The following is a 24128-nucleotide window of genomic DNA, read 5'->3' on the forward strand; positions in this document are numbered from 1 at the left end:
TCTAAAAATGTACTTCCCCCCACAAAAAAATTAAGCCCTAAGTATGAAAACCAAAAAACAGAGTGAATCCTAATAGCATAATGCAAAAAAAAAAAAAAAAAAAAGCAGACAGAAAGCCCTTCCCTTCCTTTAGTTGGCCAATTAAATGTATTTACTTGCACGTTTATTTGATAACTGGGGCTACAAGTAGCTTTGGGCCACTTTATTTCCAAAGAGATGCTCTGAAGGTAGACTACATACTGTATGCAGAAAATTGAGTACAGAATCACAGTAAATGAAATCAAAACTTCAGAGTACCAGGAGATAGGCAAAAATCTGGGATCGGGTCAGACCCAGCTTGGGTGCCCAGCAGACGGTACTAGCTTGATGTAGCGGGTACAAGACCCCATGTTCCAATCCTTCTCCGATTTCTTTAGCTGAACTTGTTATTCTCACCATGTCCCTACGAGGGAGAGTCAGCCAACTTCTGACCTTAAAGAGACCTCTCAGGGGGAGAGCCGGGGTCTGGGATACACATTGTTATCGCACCTGTTGAATTTCCGCCTGCCGCGCAGGTGGGGAGGGAAGGGACCTCTGAACTTTTGACTGGGCGGCAAAGTGAGCGCCACCCTCAGCCTCGCGGAGGCGCGCGAGGGGATGGGCCGGGGGCGGGCAGGGCGCGAGGGAGCGGCTCCCTCCGCCCGCCGCGCCAGCTGAGGGTGGAGCGACGCCCGTCCGCCTGCCTCTAGGACCCAGCGGTGCCGGGCTCTCTCCAGTCGCTCGCCCAGCGGCACCTGCCCAGCCGGTCGCTCAGTCAAGCGGTGCCGCCGCCAGGATGGTGCAGCTGCCGCAGCTGGTTATCGGCTCCTACTTGTGGCTCGGGCTGGGCTGGTGGGCGTCCTTGCCGCCCCCCGGACTGGCGCTGCCCGAGGTGCTGTTCCGTTGCCCGCCGTGCACCGCCGACCGCCTCGCCGCCTGCCCCCGCCCCGGACCCGAGACCGTCGTCTGCCCGGAGTTAGTGCGGGAGCCCGGCTGTGGCTGCTGTCCAGTCTGTGCCCGCTTCGAGGGAGAGCCCTGCGGGGTGTACACGCCACGTTGCGTCTCCGGGTTCCGCTGCTACCCGAGTCCTGGCGCTGAGTTGCCCCTTCAGGCGCTGGTGCAGGGACAGGGCACCTGCGCCCGGTGGAGTGACGCCGTTGAGTACGGCGCCGTCACCGACGAGCATCTCGGGGCGGGTGAGTGGAGGGTCTCCGCGGGGTGGGCTGCGGCGGGCTTCCAGGGGCCCGCGCAACGAAGAATTGCCTTGGGGTTGGGAAGTAAGGCTGGAAATGACCCTTCCCACCCCGTTTTAGTCTCAGGAGCCGACCTTCTGAGTACGTGCAGAGTGTTTTCCCCGAAACGGGAAGAACAAAGGGTTTCCAAGCTCTAACTATTCCCCCAAATGACTTAGACCTGGACTAAATAATATATTTAATCAAGTATTGCAATCACCACTGAATAACTTCACCGTCCTTTTCTGTGATTGTGGTTAAGAATTTAAGGCGAAATTGAGCCCCAACATCTCCTCTGGAGGTAGTTAAATTCTAGGGCTGATTATATGGGAGATTTTCCTAAGTTTGGGCTTGATATTAGGAAAAGCAAGGTGACTGCTTGCCCTAGCTTAGTTATTTAATAGTGCGATTCTGGAACTCAAGGTTGCAACAAAGCATTTTTCCTAATATTTGCTGGGTAAGGTGAAGTGAAGAAAATATTCTCTGGGCACCTATTTGAAGACCCTGATGATGTTTTGGTTTTTGCCTTGTTCTGTGTTTTCTGATACAGAAAATAACGTTACAGGATTTAAGTTGCTGGATGGTTGTGCAGAAGGTGAGAATGGAGTGGTTTGGTGGCACCCTGAGTAGCATATCAGAGTTTGTGTGGAAACATGCATAGTGTGATAACTCTTTAAGTAGCAGAAGCTGCAAATGGCTCAAGAAGCAGGCTGGCTTAACTGAAAAGCAATGTGTGAGAAGTTTGGGATTGCATGTAGAAGAGGGGAATTCTGGAGTCCGTGGAGAGAAGTTTGGGAGCAAAGAACGGTGATGGGATCCATAATGTGAATGTGGGGTTATTGACTGAGAGAACAGTATGGAAAGCCAGTCTGAAATGCATAGGAGAAGAGCATGCAAGATACCTTGAAGAAGGGTTGGAGGAGAGGAGAGGAGAATCTAAGGAATAGGATGTAGGAAGCTGATGAGAGGGTAATCAGTACCAGCATTCAGGGAGAATTTGGTTTAAAACGAGCCAGGAGTAAAAAGCACTGAGAATTTAGATGTGGCATTGACTGTACAAATGGAAGCAACTGAATGGTAAGAACTGAACAAAAATAATGGGGATTTGAGGAAGAGATGTGCTGTGCTGGGAGACCAAGTAGAAAGTAAGGCAGATGATATTGAGAAGTTGGATTGGTGATAGTATGGCTATTGCAGTTCTCATCTGAGGGGGCAGAGAAACAGCTAGATAACTTGAACAGTTGGCCCTCTATAGAGTTATTTTATTTTATGCCCTCTATAGAGTTATTAATACTTTCACTTGCTTGAAATATAAGATGTATTTGGTGGGTCTCTGGAGTTTATTCTGCTGTAGGGGTCTTGGACTTCTATCACAAAGTCCTGTTCTGATGACAGTACGGATGCCATGTTGTGAATATAACTTTTATGTGTTGCTGCAGAATGAAATAGTAGGCTGGGGGTGTTAGATTTCTGAACTTTATCATGCCTGGATGGAAAACTGGATGGATTCTGTTTCAGAGAGGTCCTTTATAAAAAGTTGCAGATTTAATTTTCTATGTAAAATGCATTGCAGAAACACTACACAATACTTTCTGAGATGCTGGTTTATTATGCAAGTTTTTTAAAACATGTATCGCATGGAGCACAACAGGAAATGGTAAGAGCATTAAAAGGAAAAACAACCCTTCATGTAGTATTGGAAACCCAGTTCAGAATTCTGATCTCTGAATTTCACACTTTATTTTGTGTTTCTTGAGAGTAATTTGATAATTACTTCACATATTTTTGGTGTCAAATATAGGATACATATCCCTAAACACTAAATAGATGTGCTAAGGAGGCATAGACAGCAGTAGTTCCTTAGTTTATATCCCCAGTGATATTTAAGGACATCTTTAATACTTGTTATGGAAAACACAGTGTAATATGATATACTCATGGCAAATTCAATTGCCTCATGAACTATTTTAGGACACACTGTACAAATTTAATTTTTTGTGATCTTCAAAACCTATTGTGACCAGAGGGTACTGCAATTTACCATTTAAAAGCTTATCTTGACTGTCTTAGCTAAAGCCCTTTGGCTCAAACAGTTAATTACAGTGAAATTAAAACTTACTCAGCCTGAGGGAAAGAAAGAAGCATTTTAGTCTATATCTTTCATGCTATTATGGCTAGGATTAGAAGGAGCTGTCCTAAAAACCATCCTTCCGCAATGGTACGCATAGCATTTCTTTCACATAATATTTTATTATATATAATTTCTTCTTAAATTCTTCTAAATTATCTTTATAAATATACACGTATGCGACATACAGTATGCTCCTATGTCTCCATACTTAATCAAAAGGATCCCTTCTTAATTCAGTGGGACTTGAATTTAGTTAGTTTGTTTGGGGTTGCAGGTATAAACAATACAGTGGAACTTCAGCCTTGTGCTAAATACAGGTCTTTCAAAAAGTCGTGAGCATTTGAAGATATACTAAGGGGGATTTCAAATATTTAACCTGAATGAAATAATTCCTCTGTAATCAGTGTTTTATACCAAAACTTTATTTCATCAATACAGCTTGATAGGGTTTTTTTTAAAAAAAAATACTTTTGTAATAGTTTTACTGGTAACACTTATTTTTTATGAAATCGCTTTTGCATGTTTACTGTCTTTCTTAGTATTGGGTCAAGAGGTGACTGGAGGAGATACACAACGTAACTTTAATAGTATAAAGTGTGGAACTGCATTGCTTAAAGACAACTGTGTTGTTTAGAGTAAAGCACAGCTTGCTTAAACAATTGTACCTGACAAAATAGGTTAATGGCTAATAGGTTTATTAGAAACAATTTGCTGCATAAAGAGAACGTCTGAACAGAAAACCATATTTGTTCATTACACATTCCAAACGGATGCTTGCAAAAAATGAATGGGTGATGAGAATTTTCCCATTATAAGCAGAGTTGGAGAATGAGAAGAAACCACTTTTGCTGAGTTTCAGCATAAGAGACAGAGGCTTAAGATCTCTCTCTGAAACTGGGGAGAAATCAATTTGAATTTAGTATAATTTGAATTGAATATCCTTTGGCAAGAGCATTCTCATCTGCCAAAATTCAGGTGATGATTTAAAGCTCTTCCATGGATTCTAAATATTTGTATAGTGAAGGCCGGGAGGGCTAACCCTTCTCTTAACTGAGGACTGGAATGCAATTCTTAAAATAAGGGGTAGGAAGCTGATTTTGTGTTTGATGAGAGTGAGAAAGGTTGCTGGAGTGAAAGAAGGAATAAGACAAAATATGCTTCTACTATGGGCTTTGGTATTATTTAATCTTCCACTAAAGCCTGCGCTGCCAGCCCAGAAAAGCTGCATGCAGAAAGAAATACAAATAATCTGTAGCAAGAATAGATGTCATTTCTGAATGCAAAACAGGCTGTGAATATTCTCCTGAACTGTAGGATACTTGTGGGAATCAAAACAATGGCCCACGTATAATTATAACTTTTTGGGGTTAAGTTTTATAAAATTTTGAATAATTCATCTTCCTTCATGAAGGTACTTAATAAAAACTAGACTGACTTCAGCAATATCTAATTGGTATTTAATTGGATTTCTTTCCCCACTTCTATTAAGTCAACAAAGATGACATTCTATTTACTGCCGCTACCTATGTCTACAGTCAAACACCACCAGCTGGTCTCAATGTATTCTTCCAAATCCTCTGTATAATGACTTCATTAATTTTATTCCAAATTTTTTAATAAGATATATTATAAATTGACCCCACTTCTCAAAGAATTGCAACTTTCTTCCTATTGATATGTATACAATTTGGTAAATGACGATCAGCAATCCTATATACAATTTTAGGAGCTAAGACTGTTGCTTATTTATTACATCATTTATTAGCCTGGGGACTGTTCATATCCAAAATTCAAGATACATGCCTCTCTATTTAGTTTGCAGAAAAGATAAATGCTAAGATTACATTTATCCTTCTCAGTGGCTTCTCCATAAACAGTGCTGTTCTTTACTGGGGATAGTGTAGGAAAGAGGATTATTTGTTTTCTGGACTGCATTTGAAATAACATTATCTCAAAGCCTTGAGGCTTCATGTGTGCGTTGGCATTACAGGCTACTGTCTTTATTCCCATTTCTAAGATCTGTCTTCATACTCTGATAACAGTTAGTGTAAGAGTAACTCTGAAAGCTCATAGTAAAAAAACTGCTACAGTTGTGTGCATGGGCACTAAAATCCACTGAGCTTGGAAAATGTAAACATGCATTGGGCTGCCAAGGAACCTTTGACTGTTGGCACCCTCATAAACATAAGGATGAAATATGATAAACTTATTGTAATCTTCTCCCAAAAAGTTTATTCTGTGTGCCACCCTGGTACTTTTTGCTGTGTTTTTCCTATTTTTAGTCTCTTTGGTCTTACTTTGTTAACCTGATATAGTGCCCACTGTTCTTCAATTCACTGCCAGCTTGGGGTACTTTGGATATCTGACATGATATCCATGTATATAGCGTGCAACCTACATGATTGCATGCTACAACAAATCAGATGGTTGCAAAGTTTCCTGGGACTTTGGCTTTCATATTCATAGTGTTAGTGATTCTACAAAAGTTTGGGACCTTCTGAGTTGATTTTTACCCCCTTTTTTAAACTCCCCCCTGCCCCCCCCCCCGTAACTTGAACATCAGTAGTCATTTAACACTTTGCCGAGTGGATTATTGAGTCATCTGTCATTGAAGTTGCTCTTATCACACAACCCATTTTATCTTTTTCCCCCCCAGGGTTAGCTAGATTTCATTGAAGATTCAGCACTATATGCGACCATTCCAAGAGGGGTAGAATAGCTACCCAATTTTAAAGAATAAAAGAATAATTTTGGCGACTTAGAACTATTGATGTTACTAATAAACATCAAATATGTAATTTAAACATTTAGAAGATATGAGTCATGTATTTCTCTTTTTCTATGGGTGATACATGTTTTAAAGCAGAATTGTGGTTCTAACTTGCCATGTACTGTACAGATATATAATTTAGAAAGAGTGGCTAAAATGATGACCTGCTCGCTCTGTCCCTTTGGTCACAAGCAAGCAAGAGTGAGGTTGTGTTCCAAGCAGGAATAATATCAGGAACAGAGGTCTGAATTGATCGTTCATTTCAGTCCTAAGGGGAAACAATTATAGAATGTTAAGGGAAGAAAAGGTTGCAAAAGTGAGCTCTTCATTCTCCTAAGTAATGGTACTGCACTGGGGCTTTTTGCAGTTTTGAAATAGCATTTTAATCAAGGTGGAAGACATTTTCTTTGCAGCCTTCAAACTCTTCTGGAATGAAGTGGCGTTAGAAAAGTTGTGACCTTCTCTGGAATTTAGCCTTTGGCCTGATGCTACATTAGCTTTCAACTCAGAGGATTTTACAACTTCTGCTAATGTAGGCTCCAGTAATTGCAGTGCCCTGTTCCATCAGATTCATGTTACAAAGCGTGTTTGGACTCGGACATGGTAAAGGATTATCCATCTCTTTTAAAGCTGAATGATTTTTGAAGCAAGATAGAAAATCCCTGAGTAAAGCTCTGGGTATGAGTTAAAATGCAATTTCATATTAAAATTAAAATGGGATTGCATTTACAGTGGATGTTAGAGTAACCTGTGTAGAGTCAGTATCGCTTCATTTCGGATTTAGTATATGACACTTTATGGAAACCAATACCTTCTTACCTAATCATCATTGTATAAAGCCAAGATGTTTTACCTCTAGTTTTTAAAATTTCTGTCTGTTTAAATGATCATTTAAACAGACAGGTAGCACTAGACGGAATTTTAACATCCCTTTTTTTGTTTTTTAGCCAAACGTATTTCTAACTCTTCATTCGTAATTTTATGTCCCTGGTAGCTGTTTAAACTAGATCTGCCCTCAGTGATTCTGAGCTTCTCTTTATTTCTCCTATGCCAATTCTCCTACCTAGTTCCATGTACATTGAAATACTGTCTAGTCTGCTAATCTAATTAAGTTTTATGGTCCTCAAAGAACATTGTTCTTCAGTTTGGTACTGGATGTTCTCACTAGAAAGTATCTAGAAGCATTGCAGAAATTCAGTGGCCTTTAAAAAGAATTGGGCAGTAAGTCTCTATTGTGGAGAAAAGTTTTCATTTTAATTACTTTGAATTATTAGTTGATTGAATGAATGACTTTATGAAATATACTTAACTATTGCATACACTCTAATTATATAGTGCTGTGAATGTATAGGTTTTCTGGGGCTTTCTTTTGTTAAATATATAAATTCCTTGGAAAGGGCAGTACTAAATGCCTTATGTGACATTTAGTGCAATCAGTGAATTCCCATTGAATTAAATGGAGCAACCCTGAATTCCCATTGAATTAGATGAAGCAAAAGGGCAGCTGTGGCCACAAATATCCCGTCCATTGATAATTTGAATAAAAACAGAGTTCCCACAGCAACTCCAGTATATAAGTGGGCAGTTTCAATTATATGCAGCATATTTGCAGGAGTCTTACAATCACATATAAATTCATTCTTGCACTGATGCATTTCTAAACTGATTTGCATTTTTGGATCAGCATTTTTATCACCTTTTGCTGATTTGCCTGCTATGACTATACTTCAATAGAGATGTATTGGAACTGTTTTCTCCCAGATAACCTTTCATTTAAAGTATAACAGTGCATTGAACCCGTATTTAAAAATAGTCAGCTGTATCATCATTTCCCATTTCATTCGATTTATTTAATGATAATATTTTTAGGCAATCCATAAACATTATTTTTGTGTACACTGTTATAGTGATTTATATGGCCAAGTTATCAAAGCTAACTTACTTTCAGAATAAGCTGAGCAAGCATCAAGAATTCTGATAGAATAATAGAACCTCTTGCATGTTTTTTTTTTATGAGATGTAAAATTGATCTACCAAAGTAGGGGTTGAGCAATTTCCAAAAGTTTAAAGACCATAATTCAGTCTCTTATCCTGTTGGAAAGCCACAGAAATACACCCACTGATGTGACAATGTCATCAGAAGGGGCAGGGCTAACATTTTTGGCCTATTCTTCTCTAATGGGGGAAGAGCTGGGGTTTTAGAAGTGGAAACGGAAACAGTACCCCTCTCAAAGGTTAGGGATTCTACCTTTAAATCCTTAACACCCTTCACCTGAACAGTCTAAAACTGCACTGTTGAAATTCAGCTCTGTTGCATTGCCAGATTTCAGTGATATGAGTTGGGCTTGGTTTAGGAGGTTTATAGTTTTTTTTTTTTTAAGGGTAGAGATTTCCCTCACAGAAGCCTTCAGTTCCCATTGCCAAATATAGAGGATAAAATAATGCTCCTGAAATTCTGCCGTTTTGCTGCTGAATTTTTGTAGCAAAATCTTGGAGTACTGGAATGGAGCAAATGGGGCGCTGGAGACTGCATGCCCTGCTCTAGAGTCTCATGCAGCTGATCCATCTAATCCATCCAGTCCATCTAATTTCAAATACCTATGCAAGGAGGATGAGCATAAAGTAGCCTGTGGTGTGAAAGGGAAGAGAAAAGAACTAAAATCTGAAAATGACTGAATGTGATTACGAGAGATTACTCCTGAAGGAATTTAGTCCTCAGAAGAAAAGAAGTCTTCCAGTCTTACCTATCAGATTTCCTTTTGACTTCTAATTTCGTATTAACCTAAAATATTTCATATTCAGCATCTCCTGCCCTCTAAACCTATGGAGAACTACAGGGAGAGCCTCAGCTGCAGCAGGAAGATAAAATCATCCTCCTCCTTTTTCCAGTTGAGTTCAATAATAGACAAGGTCATGCATGACATCACTTTACTTTTGTGATTGCTTTAGGATAAAGACCACTTTTCTGACAGTGATATGAGCAGGGTAAGACTGAGCACTGAGACAAAGGCAGAGCAAGCTTTTAAGGACTTTTTAGACCACTACATATTTCTCTAAATAAAACATCTTAATCTTTTCTACTTAGTATTGAAACTTATTTGGGTGCTAAACAACAATGTAACTAAACTAAATCCCCTTTTGCAGAATTTATCATTATTGTTCCTCTACAACGTTCTGAGTAGAATAATCAGATGGGATGTGTGGGCAAATAAAGAGAGTCAGGCTTCATTTATAGCACCAATGGCGCTCTGTTGCACTGCAGCTTGGGCCATAGTGCATGTTGAAGAAATCTCTTAGGGAAAACAAACTTGATGCTATCCCAGAAGCTGCAGCTGAATCAAAGGAGAGCCCCAAAACTAAAAGATCTAGCTAATTATCTTAATTTCTATAGTGTGTTCATTAGCTGAACTGACTCTTAATCAATTTCTGAATTTAATACATTTTAAGCCTACTGAAGCCAAAAATGTATTAGATCAGAGTACCTGAGATACATCCTCCCATATATACCTCCCTCAGTCTTTATATGCCCTCTTCGTGTTCTTTTACTCAGCAAATAACTTATGGTACAAGCTATACAATGAGTTATATGAACATGATATGGCCTACTGGTTGAAATCATGATTGACTGAGCCATCTTAGACTGTTTTATTTATTTGATGGACTTACATCCTGTTTTTTCTCTGGGAGCTCAAGGTGGCTTATATGTGGATCCAGATTCTGATCAAAATAAGATTTGTCAAAAATAAAACTCATTTGAATTTATTCTCTATATAAATTTGAGGAGTGGATGATTCCCAGACAGTGTGAACATACAGAACTGAACCTATCTGAGTCTTTTTCCCTGAGCAGTGTAGCCTGCCTCCAGAACGCAAGGGAACTTCACATTTATGAAGCACATGACAATCCACCCACAGGCCCCCTCCTCCTCAAAGAATGTGCTCACACCTTGCTCTATTTAGTTGGCTTTCCACCGTTCATCTCCATCTGGTGCCTTTCTATTCCAAGTCTGGTATAGAGCCATTTAAAAACAAAAAGGCAAGCCATAGTAACAGGAAAGGAATGTTTAAAAAGACAGCTTTAGTACCCTCAAATTGTCCTTATAAAATCACGCTTTCTAGACAACTCTGACATCTTCCCTTTTCACAGTTCTACACTTTTTCTGCCTTTAGCTAATCATCTTTTGACCCTTGCTATTGGTGAAGGTCTTGGGTTGCTTGCTCCCACTTTAAATGAGAAATGTGTTGAAATATGTGAGTGTGATCCTTTGGTTTGATGGATAAGAACATGATTCAGAAAACCAGTATCTGTGCTTCTGTGTGTGTGTGTGTGTGTGTGTGTGTAGAGAGAGAGAGAGAGATTTACTGTTTAATAAGTAAAATATACATCTCTATTTCATTTAATAGATTTTAAGGTGGTGAAATTCTGTGTTTCTATGTTGCTAATAGTTTTTTCTTTTTCTTTTTTTTTGATGATAGACATATGACATGATATGCAGTATACAGCTCTACCAACAAGCCTTACATTGCATGTTGTCTTTCTGAAATGCTTCTATGTCATACTTTGGGGTTTTTTGCCTGCATGTTGCCAACCTCTATATCATGTGCCTTAAGTAATAATATGGTTATATAGCCAGCTTCTGTTAGATTTGCATGCCCTAGTCACCATAGTCCTTTTGATGGCTAATACCATGACACAATACATGGAAAAGTAAAACATTCAAAGAGTACCTTCTGATAAACCCTTCCTGCAAAGGCTTGGGTGTTTTTTCTTCCTGAATTTGAAAAGATAAAGAAATCCAACAGCAAGTTTGTTACATACTAATTCTTTATTTGATGAAAATAGAATTCGTTTCCGCTAAGTTGTAGATAAATAGTAATAACAGTAATATTAATGTAATAGTATTAAATAAGGAATTAACTACTTATGTAGTTCTGTTTACTTCATGTTCAGGAAGACTGCTGTAGGAAGTATTTCACATGTTCCTGTGCACATTTAATTGGAAACCATTTTTCTGGTGTGCAGCTGGCATCTAATCTCAGATCAGTATGCATTTCCTTATAGGACTAATCATTTAAATGATTTCTACATTCAAGATTATCAGAACCCCCCCCCCCAAAAAACTTGTATATGTCTGCTCTAAATGAAGGATGCATGTTATACAGCTGTGCAGTGTTTCAGACTTGATTCAAAAGAAGTATTCAGGAATGCATAGGAGCATAGGTGTTTCATTTTCCAAGACAATGTGTGGGGGGAGCTTCATGATCCTATTTTAACAGTCATAGACATTTATTCATTTTAAACACTGGAGAGCAGAGATCCTGAGGTTGTTTGTCAACAGTTAGCATCTGGATAGAAGACTGTGCAACCACCCCAGTCCTAAAATTCCCTATTATAGTTATTTATGTTGTACTTTTGCATTAATTTCCAAGTTTGCATCTATAATATTTGTTTCTATATACAGATTTTATTCAGAGCTGTTCTATTTTGTTAATGTGTTTGTGAATGTGAATTGCCACCATGGGGAGACAGTTATTAAATTTTCATTGACCAAAACTGAGCTTTCAGTCTGCCTCTAACTCATAATGCAAGATAATCAGCCTTGTTCTTAGAGTCATAGAGATAGAAAGAAGTCTTAGAACGTTAAGTGCAACCCCCTGTTCAGTGCAGGCATCCAAAATAGCTGTTTAGCCTCTGTTTGAATCCAAAGAATAGGAGCCTATTAACCCTCTAGATAATAGGTACCACTGTTGTACTTCTCTTAATTGTTAGAAAGTCCCCCCCCCCTTCAATCAGAGTCTGCCTTCTTGTAAGTTAACTCCATTATTCCATATCCTGCACTCTGGAATGAGAGAGAAAAGGTCTTAACCTTCTTATGTGTGACTTTCCTTTCAGGTATTTGAAGAGTGCTCCATATTCTATCCCTTCCCTACCCCGCCCCCATTTTTTTTTCCTCCTCAAGGCAAAATATATCCAGCTCCTTGTTCCTTGATTAGCTTTGTTGGCTATCTTTGGACCCATTTCCCTGAATCCTTCTTAAAGCATGGTGCCCAAAACTGGATGCAGTACTTGGAGTTTAACCAAAGCAGAATAAAGTGGAATGATTACTTTCCATGATTTAAAAGTTATACTTCTGTGGACGCAGCCTAGAATTACATTTGTTTTGTTTACAGTCACATCACCCTGCTAACATGTATTCAGTTTTCATTCAATTATTATCTAAGATCTTTTTCACAAATACTATTCCCAAGTCATTTATTTCTCCATTCTGCATAATATTTTTGTGCATTTGATTTGTTTCCTATGTGAAGAATTTTGCAATTGTCAATTTTGATCCTGTTACTTTCAGCTCAATTCTGTAATTTATCAATATCATTTTAAATTTTATTTCCATCTTCTAGAGTTCTAGCTATCCTATCTGATTTTTATGTCATCTTCAGATTTGATAAGCATTTCCTTTACTTCATCAAAGTTGTTAATAAAATATTGAAGAGTAGAGGACCCAGGACAGATCCTTATGGCTCCCCATTTAATATCACTCTTCAGTTCCATAGATAAGCATTCTCTGGGTATGATCTTCAAGCCACATGTTTATCTACTTAATTGTTATATTATCAGCCCACGCTTAAATAATTTACTAAACAACATGTCATAGGGTACTTTGTTAAATGCTTTGCTGCAGTCAAGAAGTATTATGTCTACAGCATTCCCCCAACCTATTAAAGAAGTTATCCATTTTAAAAAGGCTTAAGATTAGACTGGCAAAATGTGTTCTTTATACATTCATGCTAAGTTTTGGTAATTATTGTATTATTTTCAAGGCACTTATACAGCTATAGAATCTTTCTAGTGATTGATGTTCGACTGACTAATGTACAGTTCGTTAGATCTTCCTTTTCCCTCTTTTTGAAGCTAAGGACATTTGCTTTCCTCCAGTCATCCAGGACTCATGGGTATTTAGTACAAACCGTGATGACAAAAAACAAATTGCATGTTGCAACATCACAACACATACCCTGGCCTTTTATACTTGCATCCCAGTGTGATTTGTTTATCATTATTTGTTCCACCTGTGACCTCCTAGTGCAGTGTTGTCCAAACTTGGCCACTTTAAGATGAGTGGACTTGCTGGCTGGGGAATTCTGGGAGTTGAAGTCCACTCATCTTAAAGTGGCCAAGTTTGGACAACACTGTCCTAGTGGATAAATATGCTGCCATTTTACCAATTCTTCAAGATAAGAACAAGGATTCAGCCAGACCATCAGATAGTTTGGGGGGGGTTTGTTAGAGAAGACTGAACCAAAAAAGAAGGTGGATAGTTCTGCTTTTTCTTTATCTGTTACATGTTGCCATCTTCAATGACCACCTGAGATGTTGTTTCTTTTCTTTTTTTCCTTTTGGACATATCTAAAGAAACCTTTTTGTTAGCATCCTTCACTCATCTCATTCTGAGTTTTTGCTTTCCTGATACCAGCTCTACAGTTGTGGGCTTCCTGTCTATTCCTTCAGGGCCTGCTCTCTTTTCATATTCTATATATGTCCTTTTTTGTTTTCAGATCTTTAGTAAGCTTTTTGTGTGGTCACACTGCCTGCTTCTACTCACTCCATTTTTCCTCCTGCTGGAATTTTGCAATTGTGCTTTTATTATCTCCTTTAGGAACTCCTACCAATTTAAGCTCCTGAGAACCTGGTTATCATTGTCCTGAATTTATTAAAATCCATTCTTTTTGAAGTCCCAAACACATGTTTGACTATACTCAATTTTAGTTTCCCTTAAAAGCAAGAAGTCAAGCATGATATGGTCACTTTCTCCCAGTGTTCTTGCTCCTTTCACTTCCTCAACAAAGTCTTTTCTGTTGACTGGTAATAGGTCAAGGATAGTTGATCCTTTTTGCGTTTCTCCACTCTCTGAAAGAGAAAGTTTACAAGACAAGTCAGGAATTTCCTGGAAGGACTGTACTTGGCAGAATTTGCCTCCCAACATATGTCAGAATAATTAAAATTTCCCACCATTACATGCTTCTTTGAAAGACCTATAGTTTGCTTTTGGAAGGTATCATCCACATCTTTCCTCTGTTTGGGAGGGTGATGATAGACATCAGCAACAGTATTATGTTTATTTGCTCTTCCACTTACTCTAACCTGGAATTTAGTGCCAAGTTCATTCACTTAGATTTCTGAGCAGGAATGGATATTTTTGACACATACTTCACTTCTTCTTTTCAGTTTCTTCTGTTCCTTTTGAATAAATACTTCAATTATTCTATTCCAGTCATGGGAGTCCTCCAACCACATGTCCATTATACATATTATATTTGCTGTTCTGTACTAGGAGCAGAGACTCATTTTTATATTCTGAGCACTGGTGTATAAACAATTAAGTCCAATCAATCTTATTTGGAAGTGATCTCAGAAGTCATGTAGTCCAACTCCTTGTTCAGTGCAAAATCCACTACAGCATCTTTGACAGAGGACCATCCAGCCTCTGTCTGAAGACTTCTAGCAAAGGAGAATTCATCACTTAATGTGGCAGCCTGTTCTTATAGTCAGGAGGGTCCTCCTTATGTCTAACCTGAGCTTGCTTTCTTGCAGGTTCAACCCATTCATTTTGGCACTGCCTTCTAGGGCAATAGAAATTAAATCCAATCCCTCTTCTGTGTGACAATGCTTCAGATGGTTGAAGATTACTATTGTATCCCCCTTTGGTTGTTTCTTCTGTAAGCTAAATATACACAGATTCTTTAATGGTTTCTTGATCCTTCAACATTATGGTAGCCCACCTCTGAATCTGCTCTAATTTGTCACTGTCACACAGTTTTCCAGTTTTAGTGTGACCAGACAGAGTAGAATGGAACAATTACTTCCCAGGATCTGAACTCTATGCTCCTGATTAAGTACTCTAAGACAGCATTTGCTGCTTTAGCAGTTGCATCACCAAGCTCTTTATGAGCAAGTGTTCTTTCTGATTTATCTCTGTGATTTAAGAGGAGCTGTTTCAGCAATACTCCTACTTTGTGTAGTGCACAAGTCTTCATGTAAGGTCTCCAGTGTTCTGAACCTGTCCCCAAAGAATTCCATTTAAAACCTTCTAATGAAGTTCACCATGTTTGGCCACAATATATTTTTACAAATCCCAGTGAGGTACAACTTACATTGTGCCAGCAGTCCAGTGTATCAAGCTATGGCCCCAGAAGCAAACTGTCTCCCACTGACCCTATTTGCATAGCCAGTCACTGAATTACAGTACTCTTTCCATTCCAGTTCTGTTCTAGAAGGAGAACAGGCAGGAATAACCCTTGAGTTCCAGAGTCTTGAAATTCCTTCCAAAATGTTATGGCGATACTGCAAAGACCATCTAAAATTATATAATTTAGCACATGTGTGGCAGGAATAAATAATTGTCAATTGGCTTGATAATCCCAATGAGATGTAATAACAGGAATCCCCCATAGGTTGAATTCTGAAAGCTCAGAGGAAGATAATGATTTTAAATTTCCTCCTTAATGTCAGCAGGAGACCATCCTTATTTTAAGGTGGGCAGACTGTTCCACAAGACTAGAGAAGCAACAGAAAAGATACATTTCTGGCCCCTACCTCTTTAGTTGCACAAAGAATAGGTACATGTAGAATACCTTGCCAGCTCAAACATGTAGGATGAGCAGCTTCTACCTGGAGCAGAAAACTCCTCTAGTTTATGGAACCTAAGTCATGAAGGGTTTTATAGATGATAACCAGCACTTTGAATTGTACCTGGAAATGTGCCACTATAGTGACCAAAGTAGAAGTCTTGCCCTGCTGAACTCATTTTCACCAGTCAGCTTATCAGCTGTTGCATTCTATATCTTTCTGAATAGTCTTCCAAATACAGCATGTTGCTGTACTTCTCATGTGAGGTGGTGAGAGCATGAGTGACTGTAGCCAGCACATTCAGTTTCAGGAACAATCATATTTGCTGCAGGAGCCAAAGATGGAGAAAGGTTCTCCTGCCCTGACTTCTAGCTGCTGTTCCATCAGGAACCATGAAATTGCTGCAGAGTTTCCCTGTTAATCCCAAAATACAAGGACTAGAGGCTTATGATCTTTCCTTTTTACACCAAGAATCTGAGCTAGTGAGACCCACAGTGGGTGGAATGTCTGGCATCTTAGCTATACATATGGAAACTCTACCTTTTATGACATTCCATTGTTGAGAGAGACATCTGCATACTTTATAAGCATTCAACCTAGTATATCTTTATGCTTACATGAAAGTAAGTCCCATTTTATTTAATGGGGATTATTTGTAAGTAATTATGCATAGAATTATAAACTTAATCTGGTCTAGTAAAGGCTGGACAAATAATTTAGATAGCTAAAATTCCTTGGGGTTAAGTTAAAAGCAGAGTAAAATAATTTTTTGAAGGACTTAGTTGTGAGTCCCTCATCTCCTCTAAAATAGTGACCAAATGATGTGATTCTAATGGATTTATAGGAAAACAATCTTCATGTTTAGTACATAATTGCTTCTCATTACTCAGCTGGATTCAGCCATACTTTGAGTAAATTCATAGATAGCTTAAGTCCATCAGATTTCAGTGGGTTTATTTTAAACATGACTAAGTCTGTATCCAACCTACTGTTTCCTGCACTTGTTAACACAGGTAATAAATCAAAATTTTCCACTGTCTTATTCCTCTCTCCTCAAACAATTGCTAAATTAAGGCATTAAATAAGTAAAGTCATTTACTTTTGCTGTTACATCCTAGGGAGGCTTTCTCTGAATGCTTGTGACCATAGCTGCAGGTATGTTTTAAAAAGCTACCCTCCCATCAGTCCTTAAGCAATTTATCTTTTCATTATTCTCACAACACATGTTAGAACAGGATTTAAGAGTTTAGTCAGTGCTGCATGACTGCCTATGTAGAATGAAGATACAATTGGCAAAGTTTAGATTATATGCTTAATTTACAGCAGGGGTAAGTAGCTTCACCTAGCCTTCAGGCCACAACTCACCTTGATGTAGAAGAAAGGCGAACGATATCCTTTGTGAATCTGGAGCTGAGCATTGTGATTCAGTGTGCAGATATGCCTCTAATAAAGTGATTTTTTATCTTCTATATAGAACTACTTTAGTGGTTAGTGGGGGAGTAAAAAAGCCCGAAGGCACTGTCAGACAAAATATGTGTTAACTTTTGGTCTTCTTACATAGGAAAGTGTGCCTTATGGTATTAATTAGGGTTTTGTTTCTTACAGTATCAGCATATAGTACATATTCTCCACTACAGCAGCCTCCAGTTTAGATGTTTTCAAATAAGGTAGTAGACTATCCTTCATGATTTAACTCTTTGTATCTTAATTCTGAAATGTGTCATACTCCACCCATCACATTCTCAGTTTGCCTGGCTTTATTCACAGTTCCTGTTACAAATTGCCCCATGGATAGATTAAGGGTGGCACTGCTTATTATAGTATTCTCATCGGGGGGGGGGGGGATTTAGCCTTCCTAGTATTTTTTTTCCCCCTTTTAATAACCTGATGTGTTTAACTGCAACTTCCAGAATTCAAACAGCCATGCTAACTAGGGGTTGTATTCAAAGCTACCTGTCGCATTTATCCACTGGATAAGTTTCTCATGGAAATGTTTACCAGAGGGTTCCTAAACAATTTTCAAAAGCTTTCAAATAAAAATGCAATATGTCACAAACCCATTAAATGACAATTAAGTTGCCTTTTTTCTGCTGTTTTTATGCCATGATGAAACTGTCAAGAACCTATTAATCGAGGCATATTTATTTTTGTTTTGATGTGCTAAGTGTGATTTGAATCAGCCTGATGTTTTATGTACAAAGCAAAATATGCTGCTGTGTGCTCCATCCAACAGGTTTTTTTTCTTCCTAGTGTTTTTCCCGCATGTGCAGGGTTCACTTTTATTGGATCTACTGGATGTTGATCCATTGGTTGCGACAGGAATTGACCGCCCGGCTTGTCACCCGAGCCTGACGTTGTGTGCTCCACCCAACAGTGATTTGGCAAAAGGGCATTTAGAGCTGTCATTCTTAATATTTGTTATTCCCTTTCATCTTTATATGTGGTCCAAGTTAAGCAAATTAATTTGATTTAGGTTGCATCATTCCACAGCCTAGTATGTTGTTCTTGTAGTATGTAGTTCAACTATTGATTCGTTGTTGATATATTTGAATTACTGATTCTGAGAAGAGCTTATTTAAACTGTTAGGTTTTCCCCATCACCCCCATCCCAGTAGCAGCAGCAGCAGCAGTTTGTCTGTGTACAACTAAAATGTACAGCTGAGTTCAAAAGTAGCATGGAAGTAAAGAGAGAGGAGGTAAATATTTAACTTTCATCTTTGAATAACTTTTTCTTCATGAGAAGAACAGGGTTGCAGTTCAGCCTAAACTATGGTTGTTTTTCCTTCTCTTGTTATAATCAACAAAGATTAGTTTACAGTGATACAGTTATTAAATCCTATGATGATCCCAACAGAAAAGCTGAAAGGTCTGTAAAGAGCAGTCTAGCTTTTATTTTACTCATAATTGCCCTTGGAAATGTATAATACCTGGAAGGAGGAGGGTTGCAAATGACCTGTCCTATAGAACATTCAGCCTAAGAAAACTGTTGAATACAACATTACTTTAACAGATGCAAGTTATAGACCTTTGGCTACATCCAAGGTTATGCAAGTGGACTTCTGGTTTAGCAGCAGGAATGTCTCTTGTTTTTCATGTATTTTCCAAGAGATCCCGCAGCCCTCCAAAGGAAACATAGAGATATGCAGAATTGGGAAGCAGGAATCGTTTCTTCCTAATAGTTTCCATTTTGCTGGTGAAAAAACAACACTAAGTACAGTCCATCATTGTGTACTGCTAAATACATAATATTTGGAGGGAATACAACTTCTTAAAATGCACCCCTCTAGTACATTTTGGGAGACCGTCGCAGAAAGTTTATACTTTGATTAAACTTTTCTCTGTGATTCTGCATCAGACACTACCTCAAGTAATAATATTTGTTCTCTTCCAATAGGGTATTCCGAAGTGGTTTTTCTATAAAAGAATGATCCAGTGCAAAATGGGTTGAATCCTATAGTTCCCCACTGATGTCTGTTCCCAAAAGCTGCTTATAGTAAATAGCACATTAGGGTGTAAAGAGCAGGCCTGCAGCGAATGATTTTCCAGCAGAAAACTGCCAATGAAGCCCTAATTGAAATGTGAAATTCTTCTCTGATCAGGATCTGTGGCTGCTTTTCCTTTAGAATAAAAAGCCCAGGTTCAGCAAATCATTTCACAACACGAAGATTGTCAAATATAGCTCAACCTTCAAACATTTTAACAGGTACTTATGGATATTCTGTAGTGTTTATTGATTAAAATCATAACAACTCAAAGTTACAAATATTTTCTACCACTGCTTGAGGCTTTCACTTCAATGTCCAGCTTCTGTTGTCTTCTTGATTTGGTTTTCTTTTTTCATTATTCGTATTCATAGAATATTTCATTATTCTTTTTCTTATCTTGCATATTTGTATTAAATATAAGCATTAATCTATTAAACATGAACCTTTTTTAAAAAAAATCAGTTGTTATATTTGGCTACTATCAAAACAATATCAATTAGAAATAATATTTAAATTTGTAAATTCCTCTGGATTGTGGAAGTGTTACCATGTATGATCTGCCTGCTGCATAAGTGAGTCTCAGGTTTCCTTGTTCCCATTTTTTACTGGAAATAAGTGGATCTTGGCCGAGACAAAGGGTATAATCCCAAATCCATTCACTTTCATTCACTGCATATGCACAATATTTCTGATGAACATCTAATCCTTATGCCAGGCATATTTTATATCTCCCACTGCTCAGATTGATTAAAAAATAATAGGCTTTACCTTCAATTCAATCATTGGAAAGAGAGTTGTTTGTCAAAAAGGCTTTATGTTGTTTCAGAAATGTGCTTGACCCCAAAAGTAATGGTTACTTCGGGTTATTTTTGGTTCAAGACATGTTTTAATTCTTAATAGAAGGGTAATTCTCTACATGTCTGTTACTTGGAAGCCCATGTTCCATTATCTTATTTACTGAAGAATCTTGTGGATGGGCTAGCCAAATTTTTATGTATTAGCACTAAGAAATCCTGGTGAAGTGCCAGGTAATTGGAGTAGGACAAATATTGTTCCTATTTTGAAAAAGTGGAAAGAATAATAATTCAGGGAATTATAGGCCAGCCTGTCTGATCCATATCTTGGATAATTCTAGAACAGATTATAAAGAGCTAATTTTATAAGCACTTTGAAAACAATGTAGCAATTTAACACAAGTCAACATGTTTTTGTCAAGGACAAGTCTTCCCAGACTAACTTAATTCCTTTTTTTTTTTTAATCCTCTAAGTGGAAACACTGCAGTTGTCTCTTTATTTCAGTAAAGCATTTGGCAAAGTACATCGTGTCATTCTGATTAGCTAGCTATATTTTTTTATTTGTTTGATTTATGACTTAGATGAAGAGGCGCAGAAAATGCATATCAGATTTGCAGATCACACAGAATTGGGTGGGATGGTTATTGCTCTAGAAACAGAATTCTGAATGAATTTGAATGGTTAAATAAATAGGCTGAGAATAATAGAAGGAAGTGTTTAAAAGATAAATGCAAAAGGAACAAAAATTAAATGCACACACATACAGGATGTGGGATTTCTGGTTTGGTAATAATACTCTTGAATAAGGCTTTAGATTAGTAGTTGATTACAATGTGTGTCTGTGTGTATGTTTGTATGTGTGTGTGTGCATATATATTTGTTTATATATAAATTTTTAAGCAGCTGTGGTTATTTTCCACTCTTTTGGCATATTCACCCTCAGTACAAAAAGTATGTTATATGTGTGCTCAAAAACTGCTAACTTCACAGGAAGTGATAGATCTTACTTCCAAATAGGAAGATGTGAATCTGAAGACAATACAGGTAGTCCTCAACTTACAACCATTCGTTTTGTGACTGTTTGAAGTTACGACAGCGCTGAAAAAAGTCACAACTGGTCCTCGCACTTATAATCGTTGCAGCATCCCCGCAGTCACACGATCAAAATTCAGGCCCTTGACAACTGGCATGTATTTACAATGGTTGCAGCATCCCAGGGTCAAGTGATTGCCATTTGTGACCTTCCCAGGGGTCTTTTGACAAGCAATGTCAATGCAGGAAGCTGGACTCACTTAATGACCATGTGATTTGCTTAATAACCACAGTGATTTGCTTAACGACCATGGCAAAAAAGATCATAAAATCGGGCACAACTCACTTAACAACCACATCACTTAGTGACAGAAGTTCCGGTCCCAATTGGGGACATAAGTTGAAGGCTACCTGTATTTGATTGGTGTCTTGAAGGTCCAATTAATTATGTAAAGGCAATTAATGGAGAAAGCCTTTTTAAAATTTATTTATGAGGGTGCAGAATGGTGGATTTCCCCCCCAAAATGGGAATTTGGTGAAAATACCAAAGTAACTTTTTGAATGCCATTTGGATTTGTTAAAAGATTTGTGCCCGATAAAAGCCATATTATATACTTGGTTGGGGGCGAATGGGTAGCTAAAGAATGTTTCCAGATCTGCCACCCATCCTGGTGCACCAGGGAGAACTGATTTCAAATCCTCATGTTGTTGTTGTTGTTTAGTCGTTAAGTCGTGTCCGACTCTTCGTGACCCCATGAACCATATTGCGCCAGGCCTTCCTGTCCTCAAATCCTCATACAAATAATGAAATATGTGCTAGCCTAGGTTTCTTTACAGAGTGGTTGTGAACCTAAAGGGTACTGTATGGTGAAAACTCTTGAACAATACCCTGAACTTCTTGTAGGAAAAGTGGGATTGAAAAAGTGTTATAACCTGGTACAAATAACATTTCCTTGTTTATTGGTCTTTCCGTAGCTTACTTGTCTTGCTTTGCAGTAATATTTAAACCATCACACACATGCTTTCATTAGATAAGATTATAACTTTTTGTGTTCAGGTTGTTTATAATCCCATTTGTGTTGTTTTCCTGCTTGGAATCTTTGTTTGGTAAAACTGTGCCTTTTTACAAGCGGTGAAGCATTTAAAGAAGTGGGTGTGATGAGTTTCCCTTGGCTTTGAAAAAAGATAACAAATAATTCCCTTTTGTACTAAGCAAAATCAGGAAATAATAAAAATAATAATAATGAGGAAACAAAAACCAGTAGAAAAAGCACCCTTCATTTCCATAAAGTCACATGAACCACAGCATTTTGAAACTTCTTCAAGTACCATATTAACCCCAAAAATTCCATTTTCTGTCCCCCTTTGTATACAAATAGAAATCTAATTTTCTTCCTTCTTAGTATCTGTGTTCCCCTATACATGTATGCAATGTGTTCTTTGTATGAGTTCGTTGCGTTCTGATTTTCTGCTGCAGATACTTGTCTTTAACCCCAACATATAAGTAATAGCCATGAGAAGCGGTATCAGTGGATCTGTGGAATGTGATGAAGCTTGACCATTTCCTCTGCCACATTCTCCACCCTATCAGCTACTATTTGCACTGGGCGGATGAGGGGGAACCTCTTTTGCCAACAAGTCCTTGTAGGTCCTGAGGAAGATTTTTCTGGAGTTGCAGTGAGGCTCATAAAATTATTCCACTGAACTTTATCAATGGAACATTTTCATTTTGTTATAAAACTACTTTCAACAAAGGACTCTTCCTCACAGTCACAGACACAGTCTGTATGTTGTCCAGAGTCACTTCTTGTGAGATGGGTGGCCATATGAATTTGATAAATAAATAAAAATGGTAATGTGCTTTCCTCCCATCCTTGAATCATCTCGTAAATTGCATTGCCCACAGCCTCTCTTTAGCATACTGCAACAGTGAGGCCGGGCAGTTTTACCTCCCTTGCAGAAATTATGATAGGGTAGTTTCGGGACTGGGATGGTGGATTCCCTGCCACCTTGTCCCCTCCCACTCGGTGTCACATACTGATGGTAAAGCAGCCACCAGTCACTCTCCTGAATGCGTGAGAGGATGAGGTTGGGACTTGAAGTCTTACTTTTCATTTTTCCTTTCATTATTCCTTTATTTAGCCTTCATTTTTATTATTCACTGCAGGTTTCTTCTGTATGTGTCCTGGGAGTTGGATAATCCGGTCAGAGAAATAAAGGATAGATATACCTATGTCAATTTACCTCCCCCTCCAAAGAATGTCTGAGGGATCAGAAGAACTGATTCAAAATACAAAGCAGAGAAGCTCTCAGGGGTATTGAGCCTCTGGATTTTTCTTTTCTGTCTTCCTTCTGAAGCCAATTTCTCCTGTGAATCAATTTTAATCAGATAAACAGTCTCTTCTCCCCTTCCCCCATTCCACATTTGTGTTTATGTGTGAGAGAATCTCATGTGCTCTCCCTACTTTACAGTATGCCCAGTGCACACACAATGCATAACATGCATGCTCACCAAATAACAAATTCCTGAGTGACAGACCTATTGATCTTTGGGAGTTCACTCTTCCAGTATAAAGAGAGGAAAAGATCAGGTGTCCAGTCTCTCTTTCAGCCAAAGTCAACATGGCCATGGAAGTGCAGTGCCAAGCAACTGAATGTGGAGGGGCCATTTCTACAGCAGCTTTGCTAGGACAATTGGAGCTGAGCAGATCACTGTACATGACCATGTTATCCCCAAGCTTGTTGCTAAGGTGCCCTAGCTTGTCTTCCTGGGAAGTTTGTACTGGGAGAAGAAAAACAACACTTTCAATTTAGAGCAACTGAAGATGGCTTTAGGCTGGCTGAGCCTGATTGTGGATGAGATAGAGGTGATGTCTTTAGGACATGTCCCTCAAAACTGGTTACTAAAGTATCAGAATGGTACACTGAAGCAACCACATGGATATTTCTGCACTAAGGAAACTAAAGTAACTGTGGAGTCCTTGGTGCTCTCTGAGTGTAAAAAACTAAACTAAAGTAAGGATAATTTCTTTCCCAAGCCC

At 38.5% G+C, this 24128-nt stretch overlaps 1 protein-coding gene across 1 annotated transcript in view; it reads left to right on the forward strand.

Annotated features, from left to right (window-relative positions):
• The first annotated feature begins 726 nt into the window (after window positions 1-726).
• The window catches only part of IGFBP2 (insulin like growth factor binding protein 2), a 61248-nt gene continuing 37846 nt past the window's right edge, over window positions 727-24128 (forward strand). The window contains exon 1 of the mRNA XM_007420163.4: window positions 727-1214. Within this exon, the coding sequence (XP_007420225.1) occupies window positions 815-1214 (400 nt within the window). The 5' untranslated portion in view covers window positions 727-814. The remainder of the gene's footprint in view (window positions 1215-24128) is intronic.

This window comes from Python bivittatus, unplaced genomic scaffold, assembly GCF_059951505.1.
Source record: "Python bivittatus isolate LINGU-HERP-01145 unplaced genomic scaffold, Pbiv_v1 ctg000480_np1212, whole genome shotgun sequence".
Taxonomy (NCBI): domain Eukaryota; kingdom Metazoa; phylum Chordata; class Lepidosauria; order Squamata; family Pythonidae; genus Python; species Python bivittatus.